The following is a 23,255-nucleotide window of genomic DNA, read 5'->3' on the forward strand; positions in this document are numbered from 1 at the left end:
TCTATAATATCAGCTAATATCATCTAAATGCAGTATATAATGTGCCTTTTAACTGATCACGACTTTGTGACACTAAAAAAGACCTACCCCAAGTCCTCCTTTATTGCTTTTTTTTAACATCAGCTTCTCTCCTCCGGCTGGGAGCTCCTCGTCGTCACGGAAACCCTGGGTGCATAACGGCAATGTCGGGTCCACAGTCTTTCTCCTTCGGACCTGCGCTGGAGTCTCATCTCATCCATGATCACCTCGGTAAAACACAGCAGGAAAAGGAAGGAAAAACTGCACAAGTACTCAACATGTGTGAGCTAGCACACATTCATTTCTGTAGATTTGGTTCATTAGTCAGACGGAATCATACACTCACCTGTTTTGCACAATACGTTACCTGCGGTAGCTCAGGTGTTCCAGTTTGTCCTCCGTTGGTGTCAGAGTTGTTGTTTCTTTGCCATCAGCAGGAAGCCCACAGGGGCTCAGGCCAGCGTGACATGTGTTCACACAAAAGAGGAACATCAGAGGTGGACACTTTATTAATCCTGCGAGGGGAAATCCTTTAACTTCCCCTCGCAGGATTAATAAAGTACTTTGATTTGAATCAGGCCTGGATCAGAAGGAGGGACCCCCTCCTGAAACTTAGCCTGTAAGACAGTTCCAGCTTCCTGTACTTATATGACTGTGACATGACACAGGTAGCAGTGAAGAGAATGCTTACTATTATATCTAGTTTGCAAATGAATTACAAAGCCGAGTCCTGCAGATAAACCGGTTTGTAACACTCCACAACATACTCGCTCACAGTGCTATCTTTGGCCTGAAAAAATTCCAAAGGTGAGTTCAGTGCGTCCCCCTCTTTCTCTCTGACATGCAGCAACCACTCAGTCAAAGCGAAAACTACCAGGTGACCACGACACCGTTACGTATTATGATGATTCCACCTTATAACAGAACACAAGTTTTATAAACCATACGTAATCTTTTACATCCCTCAACATTTCCACTCGTCCCCCGACACGTTGTCTGACTCCAACCCAACATCAACACCAGAGTTTGGGTGCCTTGCCCAAGGACACTTCAACATCTGAACTTGAGGATGTGGGGATCAAACTACCAACCCTTTGATTAGTGGATGACCCGCTCTTTCTCCTGACACACTGCCACCCCCCCGTCTCTCACTCTCTCGCAAGCTGTCATTTATCTCTTTGAGGTCTCACCGACAGGTGAACGGAACATTTGATAACCGATCCACGGGTCAAATAAATCTAAAGCTATCAGTAAATGGTCAATATGTATCAGAAATTCTACATTTTTGAATAAATACACATTAGGTTAGCCCCTGAATAACAACCTACACATGATATTTCTTATCAGTTTTGGGTCTTCTTCTTTTGTCTGCACCTGTCCTTTTGTGCTTTGCTACTCTGTCCATTCATCTTCCTGCCACGTTACTTATTTGGAACGCCACTCTTTGACTCTCTCCTGTGTTTTTATATATTCCTGGACGTCTTCATTAGCTCAGACCAGTTATAGTTAAAGCTCACTTTGTTTGCCATGCCTGCCTTCTGTGCCCTGCATTTGAGTCCTCTTCCTACTCCACACACGACATTCTCATAACATTTAGTATTACAGCATTACATTGGCCTGGTGCAAGACGCTACCGCAGGCTGTGCCAGCCCTGCCCAATGTAAAACACCGCTCTAAAATATTGTCTTCCAAAATCTAGCGACCTGATAAAGAAAGACCCTGGTGCAAGACGCTACCTAAGGCATTACCAGTCCAGCTAGACTCCAGTTACCTCCTAAAGTTTAAAAGAACAAAATCTAGAGACCGGATAAAGAAAGACCCTGGTGCAAGACGCTACCTAAGGCATTACCAGTCCAGCTAGACTCAAATGTTACCTCCTAAAGTTTAAGAAAACAAAATCTAGAGACCGGATAAAGAAAGACCCTGGTGCAAGACGCTACCTAAGGCATTACCAGTCCAGCTAGACTCCAGTTACCTCCTAAAGTTTAAAAGAACAAAATCTAGAGACCGGATAAAGAAAGACCCTGGTGCAAGACGCTACCTAAGGCATTACCAGTCCAGCTAGACTCCAGTTACCTCCTAAAGTTTAAAAGAACAAAATCTAGAGACCGGATAAAGAAAGACCCTGGTGCAAGACGCTACCTAAGGCATTACCAGTCCAGCTAGACTCAAATGTTACCTCCTAAAGTTTAAAAGAACAAAATCTAGCGACCGGATAAAGAAAAACCCTGGTGCAAGACGCTACCTAAGGCATTACCAGTCCAGCTAGACTCAAATGTTACCTCCTAAAGTTTAAAAGAACAAAATCTAGAGACCGGATAAAGAAAGACCCTGGTGCAAGACGCTACCTAAGGCATTACCAGTCCAGCTAGACTCAAATGTTACCTCCTAAAGTTTAAAAGAACAAAATCTAGAGACCGGATAAAGAAAGACCCTGGTGCAAGACGCTACCTAAGGCATTACCAGTCCAGCTAGACTCCAGTTACCTCCTAAAGGCGTTGGATGACAACTTTTGTCTCGCCCTCTTAACATCCCAGCCTAGACTCTGTGGGAAGCTGAGGCCAGAGGTTGAGGGAGGTGGCTTTGGAGAGAACTGCTCCTCTCCAAAGCTCTACTCACAACTCTTCCTCGGCCTCTTGGCATCGGGCTGCGATTCTTCGCTTTCCTCCCTGCTCCTCTTTCTGGAGGTTACAAGGCCAGAAGCGGAACAATCGGAGTCCTCTACATCGCTTTCCTCCAGATCAGACCAACAAACTTCTCCCTCAGAGGGCGAGTACACTGAGCCCTCACTAGAACAGCTTTCTGTAACAGAGTCCTCTGTATCGCTTTCCTCTAGATCAGACCAACAAACTTCTCCCTCAGAGATCGAGTACACTGAGCCCTCACTAGAACAGCTTTCTGTAACAGAGTCCTCTACATCAACAATACCCCAAGTCTCAAAATAATCGGCTACCAACCAAGAAGGGACGTCAGGGAAGTCATCATCATGATAAACTACACCAACAGGACCTCCCAGCACGTTCTCATCATCTGAGGAGACATAGATAACGAGACTGTTACCGTCATCTCCATCGATGATGCGGGGCAGCTCGGGGAATCCCTCAGCTGCAGGACGCTCTCCGATGTCGCCAAGACCTGCGAGAAAGAAAGTTGAATTGCAAACATTTTAGTACTTCTCTTTAAAGGATGTGCTGAAACACCACATGTAAATAGTTCTTTATCAGAAGTGTGCGTATGTTCATGTGGTTGAAGCAGATTAAATTGAGAACTGCATCTCTAGGATATATACGCTTAAAAAAAAACCCCACCAACAACGCAGATTCTTAGGATTTGAAACGTTTTTCTAGCACAACCACGAAACATGGAGAACAGCGAAGAAAAAAACCACACACACATAAACAAGTACACCAGCCAGTGACCTGACAGGCAACAACTCATGCAGGAAGCTCACATAAGACTCGACTTTGCAACCGGTTTGATAAGCACACACACACACGCACACACGCACGCACACACACACACACACACACACACACATACACACACACGAGAACGCCAGTACCAGACATGCAGCATGCACCATCACCTCAGAGTTAAAACACTTAAATTTGTCTTAGCTTAGAAATAAAACTTATTTGGTTCAACACAAACAGTATACATAGTGCATAAATATAGGGGACTTCATTTTGAACAACCCAAAGCATTTTATTTTTTAGAGGGAAAAACAACACAACGCCCAGATGAAACAAGTTCAAAGGAAGGCAGAAGTTTAAAAAAAAACAAAAAAAAACACGGCAACGGGGTGAATGTACAAAAATAAAATGACTTTCATCAGTACAAAAATGAGTAGAGGAGGCACAAAAAGCTGTTTGCTCACTTATAACAGATCCAATTATTGTGTATTTTGATAAAAACAGACCACAAAGTGAAATTTAATTTATCACGTAAACTCAGCTGGTTGACGCCGGGACGTTCTGACGTCTGTTCAGAAGGCTTATTTTAATAGTTCCATAGTTTCCATAGTGACCAACGACAACAAAAAAATGCATTCAGAGCATTTTATGAAAAAACTCTAAGTCGCCATTTTGTTTTCTAAATTTGTGAGACAAAATTGGACAAAACAGATGCTCTCGACCAAAAAATAACATTCTTTTTAAATCACTAAACCGCCATTAGGCCATAACATTCTTCACTTTTCCCGGGAATTCAAATAAACGCGAATCAACTTTATGCTACATCCAGAAACTTTACAGTGTAAACCAATGATGTTGCCAAACTGGAGAATTTCTATGTCTCCACAACCTTTATATCCACAAAAGTGATGGCTCCTTTAAGTGCCATAACAGACAATATTCCTATTTTGGGGTAATTAGTTATTTCTAATTAAATAAATCATTGATATGAAGGAAAAACATTCATTTCATTTTGCTCACCAGGCAGTCTTCCGACCAGGTGTTCCTCTCCGTGTGCTGGCATCATTTCAGGTTGACTTTTTTCTTCTTCTTTCGGTGATTTTCCAACTTTTTCAGCAATAAAAGGCCGAGCAGGTTTTTTACCAAAGCTTTGTGGATGTTCAGTCCAAGTTCAGGTAAAAAGGAAGGAAGTAAAGAACGCAGCGGCCTTTTATAGGTGATCGAACGTTCTGTTTCCATGGCTTTTCCAGACGCAGGCACGCAAGTAGGCTACGTGTGCGTGAGACGGATTTCCATGATAACTTGCCAATTTATTAGCGCTTAAAAAGTGATATCAAAATCGTTCAGGAGATATTAACCTGCAGCAGCTGATGTGTCCACACATATAGAAACGCCATGACATGACAGGCCACGTCATGTTGAGCCAAAGAACAGCCGATATAAAGCCATGCATCATAATTATAAACCATAACCTGATCAACTAACAAGCTCTCGATGTTTCAATCGTCTAAAAGCCTGACATCTGGCAGCATTTTCCAGATAGCAAATAGTCATTGAAACGATGTTAAATCAACATCCCGCTGTCAACAATAAAGCCATTGAATCAACGTGGAACTCTGATGTTGATGCTACAACATTTCGCACCCTCCATTATCATTGAAACAACGTTGAAATCATATAGAGCCAGGGCCGGGGTGGGCCATTTTCTCAGTCCGGGAATTTAATTCAAATTCAGGCCACTCTGATATGGAGGAGGAATTTGAGTCCATGAAAAAAGATAAAACAAACAAACAACACTTCTTAACAATCGATAACAATAAAAAAAAATAATAGTGAGTTGATAACCACAGTGTGCGCGCCTCTGTGGAAATGCACGATATGACGGCGAGACGAAATAGGTTACAGTTGCAGAGGAGATAAGCGTGACAGCACATTTGAAACTGTTTGTCAAAAACTGGAAAACTGGAATGTAAAGCAAGTGTTCGGTTCGTTTACACACAGCAAGCACGGGTCTGCATCTGCATTCGTGTTCAGTCCGAAATGGATAGAAATCAACAAGAAAACAGATTCTTCCTTTCACATCAAAGCGTCGTGCCCGCGCGGTGTCCGGATAAGTGCTCAGTGCAACTTGAAAATAGAACAGCCTATTCCCTGCACGGGCGTGAGCGGGCTCAGCTCACATTATAATAAATGGGAGGGGAAGGCTTGAACATGAAACATGATGCTGATTCCCGCGGATAGAACGCGCGTGCAGACTCTCCAGTAATTAAATAAGGCAACTAAACACCCCCAACGTGCTCGCGCTGCCCCTGTCCCTGCGCACGCAAACCATGCATACAGCCCTTCTAAATAATTATATTTATTTTAATTGCATGTTTGAGATGCATTTAATAAGAAATACCAAACAACAAATGTGATCGCCCCTATTTAATATTGCGTTAGTAACCACGTGTGCGCGCCTGTGGGAATGCAGGCTACAGTTGATGAGGAGATAAAGCGTGATAAAGCGTTAATTGTTCATCAGAACTGGAATGTAAAGAAAGTGTTCGGTTCTTCTTTGAATATAGGAATACACTTCTAAATCATATAAATTGTGAGATTTTACATATTTAACAACAAAAGCTGTCAGATGACAGTTGAGTTGAGGGGGGTGGTAAAAAGTCTTATTTTCCCCCTTGAATTGTTACCAAATGACCTTTGAAAGCATTCTTAACTGCATATGTCAAGACAAGTCAATGTGACACAAGAAGAACAACATGAACATTCACAATCTAAAAACACATTTATTTACAACACGTGGATCACTTCAGCTGATAAAAACCATGGTTTGGCCAACGTTAGCCAAGAGCCGCAGCGCTGATCAGGGGATCGCTCGTCTCCTCTGTGATAATGTATGGGGGGGGGAGGTCTATTCTTCAAAGGGATTCCTCTTTTCTCTGCAGGCTGGTAAAGACTCACTCCTGCTTGAGGAAACCCAGCAGGACACTTGTCGTCCACTTCATACGATAACTTTTCCAGTTTGAAAAATATCACACCTGGGTTTCTTTCCGTTTTCACATTTTTCTAGTCAGTAACAGGAAACTTTACAGTCACATGTATCAGGAGTAAAGCAACAAGACATTTGCACCTTTATAGAATTTTTTTCTTCCTTTTTTTAATACGTCCGGCTGAAGTTTAATGAACAAAAAGAGAAAGAGGTCAACCTGTTCATCAGCAATAATCGTCGTCATCACGAGAGACTGCAGATCTCAGGTCAGCGCTGCCGCTCTGAAGTCTTGAGAAATGTGGGGTCAAAAACGCTTGTAGTGTTTGTTTTTTTTCTTCCGTAGAAATCACAGGCCTGGCAACCAGACTTTTCAGTCTCAGCGGAGAGGTCACTGCAGTTCAATGTTTCCTCTAAAATTCTTACCAAGAGAGGGAAAAGGAAGAGACTGAGATGCTGGAATGAAATACCTGTAGCGGATGATTGTACTATCACACGGGGGGAGTATTGCAACTGCTCTTTGAGAGCAACCATTAGGGGATCCGAACAGGCTCCTTGAGGAACGCCTCAGGCCGAACGCTCCACATTTTCATGAATTCTAAGTGCTTCTCGGGACCATTTACAAGTGAGCTTCTGGCTTTCAGCTGACGCAAAGCTCAAAATTGAGTTATTTGTCGCACGTTAAGGGGGGTGGGGGGGGGCACTTTCCGCTGAGCCAAAACACAAAATGGATGTAGAGGAAACACTGAAGTTCAACACGCACTTATAAAGATTCAGCTCAGAGTATATAGTCAATACAGGTATTTATGTCTGTACAGATCCTAGACTGCTTAAAATAGTGGGGGGCAACAAGACACAAATGTTTCACTGGTAGTTTATATGCACAGCAATGTGTGATGCTGGGTTGGAGGAAGTCGTGGTAGAAAATGGCAAAAGCCTGCACGCTGAGAAGATCCACTCACGCACCTTTAGGTGACAAGACTCAGCAGGGCCTGGTGGGTGATTGCACACACCAGGCAATTTGTTTGGTTAAACGGCGGACAAGATCGTCCACAATCACTCACAAAGTGTTCGAGGAACAATTTGATCAATGCGAGCAGAGACAGGAAATGTTTTTCGCATAAGCTGAAATGCTTCCAACAGGCTGAGGAGCTTTTTGGGGAGTATAACTAGGAGAATTTCTTAAAATCTTTTTTATTTTGGTTGTTCACCAAGAGCTGCGTGAATGGATGGACAGATGTGCTGCTTTTACGGTTTTCTACGGGACAGGGCACAATGACACGACACCAGCCAAACGCAAAGCCCTCTAAAGTTACACGGGGCCGGGCTCAATCCATCAAAGTACACACACTATATATGGAATCCAGGAGCCTGTAGAACATTCATTCTCGGTCGTTTGTCCATAGACTGAATAGAAAGAAGCGTGTTACAGTTTATATCTTCTCTTTTTGAATCGATGAAAGTGTTTCCTGAATTATAACCCGCCCACAACCCCCCCCCCCCCCCCCCCCAATCACCCACCCACCCACCCTGCAACAACAACAACCATTAGTCCGTGCCAACTCGTACAACTTTATTCTGAGTCGCACCTGAGCTCTGATCCCCGAAAACCTCAGGCCAGTAAATTAAAAAATAAATACAACATATCAATATGCAAGATCAAGGTTAATAAAAAGAAAATAATAATAAAAAAAAAAAAATGCTACAATTATTTGTGTGTGTGTGTGTGTGTTGAAAGTCACTCCTGCAGCTGATCCTACAGAGGAGTAGGGTAGTTTGCGGCACTGGTTGCATATAACTCGCTAGAACTTAGAAAAGCATAGTACTGAATCCCTGAATGGTGTTTTTGTCGGCTGGGGTCGGTTTCCTGAACGCAGTTTAAACTCAAACCGAATCTCTCACACTCTGGCACGTGTAGACTTTTTTTCTTTTTAAGAAAAAGAAGAGAAGAAGTTTGCAGCGGCTGACGTGACTTTGGCCACCAACGATCCACTCAGCTGTTGAAATACTGGTCAGGTTTTGCATTTTGAGGGCGCAAACCTTGAAATTTAACAAAAAAAAAAAAAAAAAAAAAAAGAGGATAATACTGGCGTTTCTCTGCTGTTCTGTCACGGTGAAAACAAGGAAACTTCCTTTCTATCCTCCTTACGGCTCCAGCCAGGAGAAACTTTCTGGGGGGGAAAATGGCTGAAAAGTCGAAGCTTTTTTCCGTCGACATTTTTGAGAAAGTTTTCCCACTGCGGGAAAAATGGCTCCGATTTTGGTTTATTCGCCACACTTTTCGACCCCAAAAGAAATCCCTGCGAGTGAGGTAGTGCTTATTGAAGGGCTGCTGGGGTCTGCAGTACTGATCGTTCCTGACTGGTAAAGCCTCACGAGGACCTTTGGAAGATGGCTGCGGGTGAAGAGCCCAAGGCGTAGGAATGAGTTTAACATTGGGGGGGACACGCCCCCCCCTCCCCACATGGTTCCTACGCCTATGGAAGAGCCGTTGGTTCGAAGAAAACAGCGGCAGCAGCAAAAGGAAGCAACAAATGCAAATATTGTTCTCGTGCTACAGTATGTAAATAAGATGATGGCTTCAACTTCCTTCAGGTTTGCTGTGTTGTTGCAGAAGCATGTGGAGAAATAATATCTCAAACTCGCTCCGAGGATGCCCCCTCCCGGGTTGTTTGATGGGGAAAATGTCCTTCAGTTCATTTTGATTATTCAATACAAAGCCGGTTGAATTTTCCTCCTAACTTGGCTCTTTTTCTCCACCGTCATTACAATACGGCGTCTTCTCAAAATGCACAGCACTCTTATGTGAAAGCACGTGAGATGGGTTGGGCAGGGAGAAGTTTCGTCATGTTTCACCTTTGACTTTAAACTGCGACCACGGAAACGCCCCCAAAGCTTGAGGAGAGACTGCAGGTCTTGTCGGCACCAGTGTTCAACGTCACTCAAGAGAAAATAAAGACTCAAAAAAAACGTCACAGCAGTGACAGATACATCCGTTTTGCCTGACATCTACGAGAGTAACTAGTATGGATGAGTAGAAATGGCACCAGGATGAAAGAGATCCTCGTCTCAGCTGATCTAAACTTGCCGTGTTTGGTTAGTTTCGGCGGGAGGGACATTTAACTGCACCAACTGCTTGGTTTCTGGGGCTTGAGAGAAGCATGAGATGCCGATAAAGGTTTTCAGAAGTCGAATGTCATTCTGCACAATTCACCAAAAAAAAGTCAACCTAAAAAACGGCTGCTGTTAGATTTGAAGCAGCAGAGACACGTGATCAGAGCTGACCAGGTTAACTTTAGTTTTCAGACATGGGGGGGCCGTATAAACACCCAAAGTTTGACCAGTTGCTGTTAGATTCATGAGCACGACGGCACGGCTACGAGACGAGGCAAGCGAGGAGGTACTCCAGCTCGAGACGGGAGGATGAAGAGGAGGAGGAGGGGGGTGGTGAGTAGCAAAGATTCTGAGGTGTATCAAAAACAGAGCAGAAACTCTTGATAGTACGAAAAAAAAAAAACAAACCCCAAAAAAGATGTGTGCAATCAATTAAAAGAAAGCTGGCTCAGCTAAATACAGAGAGGGCTGCGAAGTGAACTTCAAAATCTGATACCGCCGACAAAATAATGAAACACACGGCGACGTGTTTAGCCAATCTGCTTCTTCCAATTCGAGTCTGACAACACGTGACTTGATTTCACAAAAAAGGGAAAAAGACCAACGCCAACAGGGTTGACATCTCGGCTCTGATAGTTCCAAAGTGAAGCTCATCGGCGGCTGACACGCAAACCCAAAATAAGATCAAATGAAGAAAGATCAACGACAATGGTAACTTTTTTTTTTTTTTTGTCATCCCACTGTCAAACAAAACCAGCAATTTATCAAATCAATAGGGGCAAAACTACATGATAGAGAGGGTGGGGGGGGGGGGGGGGGGGGGGGGGGGGGGGGGGGGGGGGGTTAAACCTTTGAGAGGGTGTGGCCACGTGTGTCGATGAGTGGCTCTACTCCGTTACCCTTGAGCGTCGTGATTGACAGCAGGTCGCCTGATGAAGAGTTGAGGTTTGTGAGCTATGACTGTGAGAAGGGAGAGGGACTGATTTAAACTGTGTCCATCTGAACTGAGGTATACCTGGTTGAAGGAGGTTTATGGTTTTTATCGTCGTAATGTTTGACAATGGACCCCCCCTCCCTCCCTCCCCACCCCTTCAACCCCTTTAAAATAAGCTTGATTACCAAGTTGTCTGGGTCCATGATACACTATGTACAGCAGCATTACACTATAAACATTCAGAAGCCGTTGCTTATTGGCAGAACGATAGTCGTTTCTTCAAAAGAACGCACACAAGAAAACAGCAAAATGTATCAAGAGCCAGGTGCTCGTCTTTTTTTTTCTTTTCTTTTTTTTCTTAGTTTTGTTGGGTTTTTTCTTCTTCTTTTTTTTGAACACTAAAATGCGCCGAGAGTCTCTGCGGGGGGATCTTCTCTGTGCGTAGAAATCCGAGCAGAGCGGGTCGCCCTCCTGTGTGTGCGTGCGTGTGTGTGAGATTGTGTGTGTGTATAGAAAAACAATACATGATAAAAGTGTTTGTTGGGTGTCGTCGTCCCTGCGTGTCAGCACTGTCACTCAGCGACGTCGTATCCTGAATCGTCCGCTCGGTATGAGAGAGTCTCGACGGGGGGAGGGGGGGGGGGCGCGTTCAGATTCCTCAGCACACGTATCAAAATGAGGTGGGTGTCGACTGATGTGGTGAGGTGGGCGCAGGGTGTTTCCTGAACGCGAGTAGCGGCCCGCACTTAAAGGAACCAAGAAAAGACAAAAAAAAAAAAAAGAGGAAGAGAAAAGAAGACAAACTTGAAAAGAAAGGAGGAAAAAAAAAAAAAAAAAAACACACTGAGCCAACCGACCAGGGTTGGCTGTTTATCTCCTCGTGTTGATTTCCGTTAGCTCATCCGGGTGTCGGGTTGATTGGCTGATCATAAGCTGGACTCCTTGGGTGGGAGGTCCACGTTCGTCACCATGGTGACCACGGTGACGATCTCCTCGGGGCCGATGATGGGGGCTTGGCGCTGCATTTGGCTGATGCGTTCCTCGACGCAGCCGGCGGACAGGCGGGCCTCGGCCTCATGGTCCCAGCAGTCCTCGATGGTCTCGCAGAGCATGGCCAGACCCTGAGGGACACAGGCACACCAATCAGAGATTCAATCATTCTGTCTTGTCTTTTCAATTAATCTGAGCTCCAACTTAACAGACACTTTAAGTCCAAAGAAACAATTTCGATTGTCTTCTCTGACCGACATCGTTGCATCTTGAAAATGTGAACAGATCTGGAAGATTCTACCTTCAGCAGATTAATCGGCGAGGATGCCGAAATGGGATTTAAAAGGAGCACCCACCAAAGGCTCAGTCTTTCCAAACAAGGAGGGGTCACCATTACTGCCACACTCCATCAGTGATCATCCATAAGGTCCCAAAAACTTGTTTTAATGCAAAACTGTAAAAGATGTTTGGTCTTTCAACATCTACAGAGCAGAATTCCATGATATGGGTTGCATAAATGACAGAAAGTGTCATTTAAAAGGAGAGCTGGTGGAACACAATGGTATTCCTGCCCCTAGCCCAACTTTTATGGAGTGTGTCGTTGGCATCAAATCTTAAATTTCCATTGATTAACAATAAAAGCCATCTGTATAGACACATAAAAGCATTTTCTTTGTACTTGCATCTGTTACTTAAAGGTTCAAACTAGGGCTGGGCGAGTTAACTCGTTATTATCGCGTTAACTCATTGATTATTTAACGCAGACAAATATTTTAACAAGCATTAGCGCAGGTTTTATTATTCATCTTATTATTGTAAAAGTCTGTTGCTCACAGGCTTTTATTTTGTAAAAGTCTGTTGCTGTCTGCTGCGGAACCGGAAAACAAAGTAATTGGCGGATCCACCAAACATGGAGAAGGGTACGGAACTTTTACTCGGCCATTTTCATTTTAAAGTTCTTCCAGACGGCGGAGTCGACAGAACCAAAGTCATCTGTAAACACTGCCAAGTTGAATTGTCTTCTCAGCGTAGTAGTTCCAGTCTAAAATATCACTTAAAGGCAAACACACACAACTGATAGCAGCAAGTCATTCAAGGAAACAGACAGTGGAGCGAGCCTTCTACATAAAAACCACAGAAAGATGCTGATGTTAAAAGTGTGTTTGCACAACAAATGCTATGGCACTTTCATTCATATGGCAGCACATTTAAAATAAAACCAAATGCCTAAAAGCTATACACTACTTTTGAATTATTTTTGGATTTTACGTACAAATGTGATTAATCGGGAAATCATGTGATTAATTAGATTTAACATTTTAGTTCCTAGTTTTTAGCCCTAGTTCTAACTAATTAATTTAATCTCAAATGCATGAAAACCTTTCTTAACATTTTTTAATAATGTTTTCATGTTCAGCTAAGTCTTGCTTCAGGCTTAGTTTGTCATCGATTGTGGACAAATACTGAACAACAAGCAGAGTAAATCAGCGTTGTTTAGAGAGAATCTTTTCAGAGCTCACCGTGTGTTTCTGCCAGCAGTCTCGAAGGCAGGGCCGCAGCTTCTTATGCACTACCACCTCCTGCATGTCCTCCAGAGATGGTTGCTGACCAATCTCCTCCTCAAAGGGGAGCATGTATTCGTCCACAGGGCCTGTTAACGTGCACACACGTCCAACATTAACCGACATGTTTACAGAAAGACATGAAACCAGGCTTTTGGAGCGCTGCTCTCACCGTCGGCTGCAGTGCACCGCGACGCCAGCTCCCAGAGGACCAGCCCAATGGCGTACATGTCGATACGCAGGAAGGAGTCGCGCTGGAAGTTGATGGCCCCCTCCAGGACCTCCGGAGCCATGTAGCGCCGCGTTCCAACCTGCAGGATCAAAGCAAAGGGGTCAGCATCAGGAGAGAAACGCCAGCGTCAATAAGAACAGAAAAAGAACTGAGGAATAAGCTGCGATGTGGGCAAAAACAGGAAGGGGAAACCCTACCTGTCCGTGTGTGTCCCCTGCTGATTTCCCAGCTTCAAACTTCAGAGCAAGGCCAAAGTCAGCTATGCAGGCTGTAAGATTACTCTTCAGAAGCACATTCTTACTCTTAATGTCCCTGAGATTCAAAAAGAAAAACACACCTTGAGTCGAAGAGATCCGAAAGCGGAGGGCACGAAAGTACCAAAACGAATCAAAAACGACTCGTCCACGGCGTACCTGTGAGCGATGGAGGGCTTGTGACCGTCCTTGTGTCCCGGGATGTCCTCGTGCAGGTAGGCCAGGCCGCGGGCCGTCGTCTGAGTGATGTGGCACAGCTCGTTCCAGGACACCACGTTGGCCTTCAGGTAGTCTGTCAGAGAGCCCTGATGGACAGAAGAGGAAAGAGTGTCCTGATTCTGCTTGAAAAAAAAATGCACTTCACGATGAAGGAGATACATCTGTTTTATAAATTCTATTCGTTCACAGTTCAACCAAAATGACGACACATATGATAGAAGAAGCAGCGCAGTCCACAAAGGCGCATAAATAACACTACTATGTACAAATACTGAACATAACCAACAGTCAAAGAATACTAAATAAAGTGAAGTAAATATAGGGAGAGGGGGTGCTTTGTAATGACTCCCACATCTCATTAGAGTGCAATGTTTCCATGGCAACGACAATATTACCAACAAATGTAAATTTGCTCAGGCCAGACTCAATGATAAACTAATAACAACCAGTATCCAAGTTGTGCTTGAAGAGAAGATAAAAGGACTTGAAATCGACTCCTGGGGTGGAACATTTCATCTCAGGGTGATCAGACGCTTTTTTTAACCAAGTAAAGTAACCAACAACTTCCAGCACATTTCTGTGAAGAACGGGGCTCTGATCGACTAGATTCATTATCTGTTTGATCACTGATCTTTAATCTCGGTTTTTATCGTTGTTTACTGATCTTGTAGCAGTTTACCAGCAAAGCAGCATTGTAGCGGTTTCATTCGCAGCGATTCATCTTCCGTCAGATCTCGGTATCCGAGGCTACAGAGTCTATTTCTTTTTTTTTTTTATTTATCTTCTTATGCAGTCAAAGACGAGTATCTTTATGAAATCTTACATCTTACATATATAATTTATGTGAGTATCACGCAAGGTCACTTCTGCCGGAGCCAAAGACAGAAGCAGTTAGAGGGACTGACCACTAGAGGTCAGGCAGCTCCAACAGATGGAGGTGAGTCTCATTGTTCTGCTTCAGGATAAATACCTTCCAGTGTGTCTTTGTGAACCCGCATAAATTCGGCGCTCTTTCTTCTCTCTCGTGTTACCAATCAGTCAATATCCCTTTGAAAGGCAGCCTTTAATATTCACACACCGTACAGATATATGAGAAGATTAAAACACAGGGAGTTTTTGGAGAGCCTTTAAAGCAAGTCTGTGCATGCGGCTGCTTCAAGTCTTAATGCAGAAAGCTGCTCGGATGCATCAAAGGTGGAGGCATAAATCAGCACAGGAGGAGACGCTGAACTCTGCAATCAGAGCAACAGAAAGCTGAGCTGTAGGTGTAAAAAAATGTTGACATCTGCTCTGCAAAGGAGGAGAAGTTGAAGCTTGAAGATCACACATTCACAATGTATTACTGGTTGCATGTCCGTTAAAAAAACGAGTTCTCCAATGTTATTTCCTCTTGAGAGCCTCTTCAAATCAGAGATGCACTTGCAGCCTCCTCCAGGATTAAGTGGCTTGCCGAGAGCTGGATTGCTGCCTCAACGCCACACCCCACAACCTTCAATTTTTCAACCTTTCTTTACACAAGACAGGCTTCTTAAGCACCTAGATTCACAACTTGGGCCTGGCGGGGGGAAATTCAGGCAAGCGAGGCGTATAGAAATCACTCTCCACTCCGTCTGTAATGACCCTCAAAACACAGCAGCACTTAAAGACCCAAATGCCACAACGGGGACAGACAAGAGCTCGAGCCCAGTTTCTCTGCATGAGAAAGACTCGAAGAGAAAAACAAAATAAAACGGAAGCTTAATGTGCGGCGTGTTGCCAGTATGAATAAACTCCTTAGGTGTCAAGAAGAAAGGTTTATTTCCCCCCTTTTGTTAAAGAAAATTGACCAACTTCATAACTGCACTGGAAAAAAAAATCAGTCTTACCAAGTATATTTGTCTCATTTCTAGTTAAAATATCTCATTACACTTAATATAAGACACAACTGCCTAACAAGCTCTATTTCAGACATATATAGGGACTTGTTTGAAGACAATACATCTGGAATATCTTGTTAAATGGAAAAGTCTTGAAAACAAATTGTTTTGAGTCGGATTTCATATGAAACAAGCTTTTTTTGACATTTGAAGAGGTTTTTAAGCTAATTTCAAGATCACTTTCATCTCAAAAGTCCCAAATATCATCTTATTTCAAGAAATCTTGACAAGCCGATTTTCACTAGTTCCATTGGCAGATTTTTATGCTTATTTCAAGCAAAAACGTCTTGTATTTGTTGTTTTTCTTACTTATTTTTGGAGGGGCATTTTTTCCAGTGTGGCTGCCCTGAATTTTTTAATATTTGCACAGAAAAAGCACACAGTGCGAGACACTGATAGAACTTTGTTACTGTGCCGATTTAGACACAAACAAGCTGGTCAGCGTGAGATATCAGGCGGGTTTGTCAGCCGTTTTCTTTACTACTGTAGTAAAACACGCTTGAGAATGACCAGTTATCAGATTGCAAGACTTAGGATAGACAAAAAGGACGCATTTGGGGCGTTTGCTGGTGGTCCATCTCCTTCCCTGACAGTGTACCTTGTCGTGGTAGGTGGTGATGAGCCACAGCTCCAGGTCGAGGTTGTTGTTCCTCTTCTCCACGCCGATAAAGTGGAGGAGGTTTTCGTGCTTCATGCCGCACACGCTGTAGATCTCGTACTCGTTCTGCCAAGACAGCTTGTCCTACACAGGAGCGCAGAGGCGGAGACGTTAGTTGTGCCCTCGCGCCAGAACTGATTAAAAAAAAAAAATGTTTGTCAGATTTTGAAACCTGAATCGGGAAGATCTTCACGGCCACGTAATCGTTCAGCAGCTGGGCCTTCCACACGCAGCCGAAGCGCCCCCTGGCTTTCACCTCGATCAGCTGCAGCGGCTTGTGGCCCAACATGGGGGACGGGGGCGAAGGTCCCGGATCCTGCAGAAAAGAGGAATAACAGAAACGAAGGGAGATGTTACTTTTCTTTTTTGAAGTTTTGAAGAAGAGCGTCAAAGCGGCACAGGTTCACACGGAACGTGACCGGGCTTTTGGCCCAGCGACAACGATCCCGAGAAGCTTAGGCCAGCAGAATCCCTCTCATCTTCACATCTTAAGACTCATATTTATACACCCGCTTTTATGGGATGATGCCCTCCTGTCATTATTTTGCCAACACTCTGTCTTTAGCCCCTTTGTCTTTTAAGCCGTGGCGCCTCGCTGCTTTATCTCACATTTCTGCAGTTTGTTCTTGTGAGAGTTCAGTTTGGGTGCTGCGCGTTCAGCGCTTCCATCACTGTGAAGTTTTTTTGGCGGCGAGGACACAACGGACCCCACGGTGGTTTGGATCCATTTGTTGTAAATTAAATTAAACCCTTCGGGGCTGCATTTGCTTGAGTTTGGAGGAGCGGGGCTGTAACAGGAAGGTTGCCAGTTGGAATCAAATGAGCAGCCGAGGGATAGCTTAAAGATAGTCAATCTGGATTTCCAGCGAGCTACAGAATACCTATGCAATGACTTTATGACTTAAGGCTTGATTAGTGCGCTAATCTCACTGCTCAGAATACATATGTGTTTTGTATTTTAACCAAGACGACCTCTTTTCTCTCTTTAATCCTCTTTTACAGTTTCAAACAAACAAAAAGGAAAAAGCCGTTAACTGCTTAAGTCTTTCAGTTCTTGTTTGAGAGATTTTTGTTAATTTTTTCTCTACAAAAAGCTTCTTCTTTTTCTGACACCGTTGTACCGTCTTGGAAGTATTGCTCCTCCGAGCTTTGCCCACTGACTTTCAGCGAGGAAAAGGTCTGTGAGGAGCACATCTTCATCGCAGATCACTTGAGTAACGTGAACCCACTCGGACTTAAAAACTCTCTTTCAGACCTCAGCTTGACCACTGCGGCTCATATTAACGACCATTTCTTAATTACATAATAAACTGCGGCATGAAGTGTTTTACTGGCCTCTTTACAGTCTTACTTAATAGGCATCAGTTGTTCTAATATTCAGAGTGTTTGGCAGCTGCGTGTAAGAGCTCATCGCTGCTGAATGCTGGGTTAAGGCTTGCCGAGACTCTCTGAAGCTTTCAGATTTGCATCACCTGGCCTTTCCTAACAATGACCGTGAACGAGCCATAGCCTTAACAAGCCGATTACAATCTGAGCTCTTAGTATAACTTATGAGACTATGTAGCACATAACAGACGGGTTTGATATTTAAATAAAAAACATGGAGAAGCCCTCGTGCGTGACGAGGGCTTCTCCCCCCCCCCCGGCAGGTCAAACGTCCCCCCCATGTGTCCCGTGGTCATGCTAAAGCCATGTAAACAAAAGCCAAAGCAAGGAATCTGAGCATTCCAAATCTAAAGTAGGTTAAACACAGCTGGTGATCGGGATTAAGCTGATCACTTTCACATGTGACTTCGTAGAAGGACGAAGGGCAAGCAGATACAGAGATGAGACCGGGGGGGGGGGGGGGGGGGGGTTAAAAAGAAGCATGCAGCGAGGGAGTCACATTTCCAAAGAATAAAAGGTAGAGGAGAAAGAGGAGCACATGACGGATGGCCTTTGATGAAACCAGATACCCTGCTGTAAAATCTCGACTTTGCCTGCAAGCCACCGTGTGGCGGCTGTCAGTGAAAAGAAAAAAACCTCTCTCCGTGTCAAGATGTTCAGGTTTTCGCTTGATAAGCTGGAGCAAACTTGGAGACCTCGGGGGGGTGTCCTGCGGGCTCCTCCCAGACACAGCGATAATATATCAAAAGTGCACCCTTCTCAATCCGAGTCTGTTTTTCTAACCTCCCATAAAAAAATAAAAAAAAGCCCCCGGTTTCAGTTACAAGGTTTGCTGCAGACACAAGCCAGAGAGGACTCAATGGATGAAAACACCTCGCACCTATGAGCCATCTTCGGCTGCTGGGGGAATAAAAGCAAGATTTCAGCACAGGCATGTTACCTCGGGCTTAATTTACTGGGGAGGTTTCGGCCACCCAACCTCTCTTAAAGGCAAATACCGGCGGTGTCCAAGAGTTTCTGCAACAAGGAATAAACTGAGTCGCTGCTTAGCAGCCGACGCCAAAAAGCATTTAAGTGCACAAGTAGTAAAAGAGGGAGAAGCAGCTTTGGGCTTTTACCACCTGTCCTGACAGGATTACTGTGGCTACAGAAGCAAACCGTATATAATTTAGGGAGCATTTGTGAGTTTTGATTTTCACCGAGCGGAAGCATCACAGCTGATCGTGAACTTTGGCCTTTGAATAAAGTAGTACAAAGTTCATCTCTCGCTCTAATTTACACACTCTTTGGAGGCAGAAATTACACTTTCATGTCGTATTACGTGTCGGCCTATTTAACTAAAAGCCCTGAAAGAATAAAACATGACATGGGGGGGCTATTTGCTGTTTTTTTTTTTTTTTTTGAGGTATACAGAGCAAGCCGTCCATGTGCTGCCAGGGTGAGTGCAGGGGAGGGAATGGAGGATTTGAGAGGGAACTTGTGTGTTTACTTAGACTAGCAGAGAGCTGTGAGGCAGACCTGCTGTCTGCGCAGCGCTTTCACACCAAACGGCGGCCAAACGACGGGGGAGAATTACCCACCGTGGTGCTCAGGCTGGATTTCAGAGGAGGAAAAAAAATGGGCTCAATGTGGCAACTTTCAAAACATCCTCACGAACGACATTGTGCTCACCAAAATAAAGACTCTACAGTTTCACGGAAACATCTGTTTCCAATGCTGTTTTTGTAAACAGGGCAGTGTTTGGAATGTTCTCGCCTTCACTTTTCTGATATTAAGTTTCCCCTACTTTCCTATCTCGCGCACTATGGTGATAATTTGTGACCCGAAGTCCACCAGCTCGTGATCAGAAAGCGTCGTGATATCAGACCGGCCCGATTTGCAGTTTGGTGAATGACCCTTGTTGATTTATTCACTGGCTTGTGACGCCGTTATTCCAGACTTTGCGCGTTGAATATGCTTGGCGACCTTTTTGTCATTCGGCAGAAATGACGCCTTAGAGCAACACTAAGGCGTTTCTCTCAGTTTGGACTCTTGGATCAAATGTGAGTAATCCAGTAAATGGGCTGAAGCCTGCGTTTCCAGTCCAGTAAAAGAGATGGTGAAATCCATTTGGACTTTAAAATGAGCTGTAAATCCTTGATTACAAACTCAATAAGCAACAAAAGCATAGGGGAGCACAACAATGCAGCAGCTGTTATCCATCAGCGATGTAGAAAATGTGTTGTATATGTCTCAAGAGCAATTAAATATGGACAGGAAAAGCAAATGGGAGAGCGTTACCGGGATGATATACCAGGGATCTGTGAATATCCCGTCAACGAATGACCTGTCAATGAAAATGGGTCAACGCTTGTTCCCGAAGGACTACCTTGGTGCCAATTTTGCAGCATCTATTAAGAGTTGCTGTCTGATTCGATCTGCGCACACATTCCTGTCTGTTGTTGTGCTCGCTAGCAAAAACTTTTCAACTCCGATAACGATCTGAAGAATCTAAAGAGTCACCGAAGGACGTGTTGTGTCAGTCCAGAATGAGAGATCAAAGTCTCCAAAAGCGCAACAAAAGAAATGTGCCACGAGGTGCCTGTAAGGATGGTGCGATCGCGGTAGTCAGCACAAACATCACCAGGAGGAAGGGCTGTTCATCAAGTGTGCTTAAGGAAATGGGAGACATAAAACTGATCCCTGAAGGGGCTCAAAATAGCAGCATTTGTCAGAGCTACAAAACAAGCCATCATTAGGGCTAAAAAGGTGAATTCCTGGGTGGTGACAGAGATGCCTGGCAGCAACCAAGGTCCTGAATGTTCACTATGACTAATCCTGATGATCTGATCAAAAAACATGTTACAGCAGGATTGTTTTTTTTTTTTTTACTGGAAACTCTTTGTCTTCCTTTTAGGCTTTGGCCCGCCCCCGGCCAGGCCAGGCCCTCCCGTGGGAGCCACCGGATCCGTTGTCCGATCACAGGGCGCCATGGCCTTCAATGGGGGGGGTGGGTGCATTTACACTTAGTCAGCAGACCACAGGAAACAGGAAAACCGAATCTGCTGCTTCACGCCGTTCTTCTCGACTCTCGACCATCTCCTGTGACCTAATCGGGTTACGCCTTCGTCCATCACATCCAAACACGTCCTTCGGGCCCAGGTTTAGCTTGTTTGAGTCACGGTTTAAACACAAATGAAGTACGCGTTGATAAATCAAAATGTCAGCTTTGATTTTGAGGCAGAAAAACACAAAGAGCAGACATTCTGACATCTTAAGGTCACATCCTGTCGCTGGTGTGGCTGTAAAATCTCGAGGCCATACCTAAAAACAAAATTCGTTGACATGACCTTCAAAAGAGCAAACCTGAAGTGACAATAAGCCACAGTTTAAACTTTCAGAAAGTTTTTATTTCAGCGAGCTATTCCCTTACTTTTGTCATATATATATATATATACACAGTATATATGTGAATCGTCATCAAGTCTGCAGCCATGCTTCCACTCCAGTTTGATACATTTTGAGTCAAAGCACATTTGCGAAGGGTTTTGTTCCTCTTGTACTTTTAGTAATTCAAACCCCTCTGACTTGAAAAAACATTCCAGATAAGTGGTAATGCTCCCACTTATGCAAAATGTATCTGTACTCCCCCTCAGTCTGCGTATGAGATGGAAAAGCAAGCTGCGGTTTCAGTTTCAGACACCTCGGCTGCCTCTCCACATAGGAAACCGTCGGCCTTGCAGACACCGCTCTCAAAACTGGGTCACATCACAAACAGTATGTTACATAAACATCACAGGTGGACATTCATACCGATAAAAGGGGGCTGCATTCAAAGCCGTGTAGGCTATTTTCCACCATGCACAATACATGTCAGCGTGGGGGGGACAGGGGGGGGGACTAAAGCAGACATCCATCCATGCAATGAACTCAGGCAGAGAAAGAAAAAAAGAAAAAGGAGTAGCAGAAATAAATGTATTAGGACCCGAGTAAACAAGACACTGTTTAAAAGGCAAGAGATGGAGTCAAGCTCTGAACCCAAAAAGTCGGGAGGGGGTGGGGGTGGGGTGGGGAGGGGGACTGGTCATTTCAACTTCAGATAAACTGCTCTTACCTCCACCATAATGTGAAAGGCGTGCTTGTTGAAAAAGGAACATAAGAAGCAAACAGAGAAATTATTGCTACTTTCTGTCCGTTAGCAGATGAAGCAGAGGCAGGTTAGAGGCGGGCGATGATGGGTGGCTTCTGAATAACCCCTCCATCCCCCCTCAGACTCCGGAGCAGGGCTTCCAGAGAGTTGGTCAGGGACACGGGAAGGGTCAAGGGTTAGTTATCCCACATGGATCAGATCAGGGGGCTTAACGCAAGGCAAGACGAGACATTTTTAGGAACTTAAACGATGATGCTGCTGGAGCAACTGAGAGTAGACTGAAGAACGTGTGAGAGAGACAAAAGGATGACAGAAACCTAACCGACACGCAAGCCTCGTTTACACCCCTTACAACAAATCATTGAAGTTGTTGCAATATTTGTTTGACATGCGGAACGCCATTTTACACAACACTGACAACGTAAATTCATACATACGATGTTAAAATAAATAAACCCAGAAACAAATGGAATGTTTTCGCTCATGTGAAGAAAAGATGCGCTGAGTTTCAATGATCAAACACGACCTAAATGTCGGGATGGCGGCATAACTAAAGCTACGGCAGGTTAGAAAAAGCTTCATTAGGTGTCTGTGTTGACATTTAAAAGCCCCGTGAAATAAATCAAACATTGATTATCAAACTTATGCAACTTATCGATGCAGATGTATGTAATTAACTATGTTAATTACAATAAACATAAGAACAATAAACGTCCAGGACAGAGGAGCAGCTGCAGTGAGAGGCTCATCTCTGTGTCTGTGTGCTCGGGACACAATCAGCTCCAGTTTGCCTCCACTCGTCGCTGGGGTGCGAATAATGGTAGCCTGGTGGTAAATATGCAGCCCGCGATAGACTACGGTAATACAGCCCAGCGTTGTAAAATTAGATGGCAGAGCCGCGATAATGGATCCAATTACGATCATTAAGTTGGAACAATTACTTTGGCAACGCAAAGGCTGCACGTTTTATTACCTTGAAAAGAAAGGCAGTGGCTCGGTGTGGCATAGAGAGCGAGAGAGATGTAAGCAAGGTTGGGAAATAACAGATGGAGATACCATTCCTTCCGTGTGTGATTTATTGCCATTGGAAGATCGGGCCATGGGGCACCAAAAACTAATGCGTTCCATTGGTATTATCCCAGGCCCAAAAGAGATGAAAATAAAGACACTCAAAGTTGCTCCAAAGAGATTCAAAGTGACCATGAAGAAACATGAACATAATCCTGATATGAGCGAAATGTGAGACAAAATGACAAGAATCAAATGCAAACCACCACAAAGTCATGCAAAGATTACCAAAATGATTAGAAATACACAAAAATGACTCATATGAGACACTAATCGGGCCTTAAAGTGAAGTAAAATATAAAAATACAACCAAATGGGACATAAAAAAAAATCCCTGAAGAGAGATAAACGGAACAAAATTATACAACTTAACCTCAAG

The 23,255-nt window shown here is 44.1% G+C and overlaps 1 protein-coding gene across 3 annotated transcripts in view; it reads right to left on the minus strand.

The window, feature by feature from the left end:
• The window catches only part of acvr2ab (activin A receptor type 2Ab), a 53,791-nt gene that overhangs the window by 483 nt on the left and 30,053 nt on the right, over window positions 1-23,255 (minus strand). For 2 of the 3 annotated variants that reach the window (XR_012770598.1, XR_012770597.1), the window contains exons 5-12: window positions 16,466-16,609; window positions 16,234-16,377; window positions 13,660-13,805; window positions 13,444-13,558; window positions 13,187-13,325; window positions 12,973-13,103; window positions 11,320-11,583; window positions 88-3,153 (exon numbers count right to left, since the gene is read on the minus strand). Coding sequence is in view for 1 of the 3 variants with exons in the window: in XM_075477641.1 (XP_075333756.1) it covers window positions 11,389-11,583; window positions 12,973-13,103; window positions 13,187-13,325; window positions 13,444-13,558; window positions 13,660-13,805; window positions 16,234-16,377; window positions 16,466-16,609 (1,014 nt within the window). In the remaining 2 variants the exon portion in view is untranslated. Of the gene's footprint in view, window positions 1-87; window positions 3,154-10,750; window positions 11,584-12,972; window positions 13,104-13,186; window positions 13,326-13,443; window positions 13,559-13,659; window positions 13,806-16,233; window positions 16,378-16,465; window positions 16,610-23,255 lie in introns of those variants that run through there. The other variant, XM_075477641.1, reaches the window with a different exon arrangement.

This window comes from Odontesthes bonariensis, chromosome 11 (genome assembly GCF_027942865.1).
Source record: "Odontesthes bonariensis isolate fOdoBon6 chromosome 11, fOdoBon6.hap1, whole genome shotgun sequence".
Lineage (NCBI taxonomy): Eukaryota > Metazoa > Chordata > Actinopteri > Atheriniformes > Atherinopsidae > Odontesthes > Odontesthes bonariensis.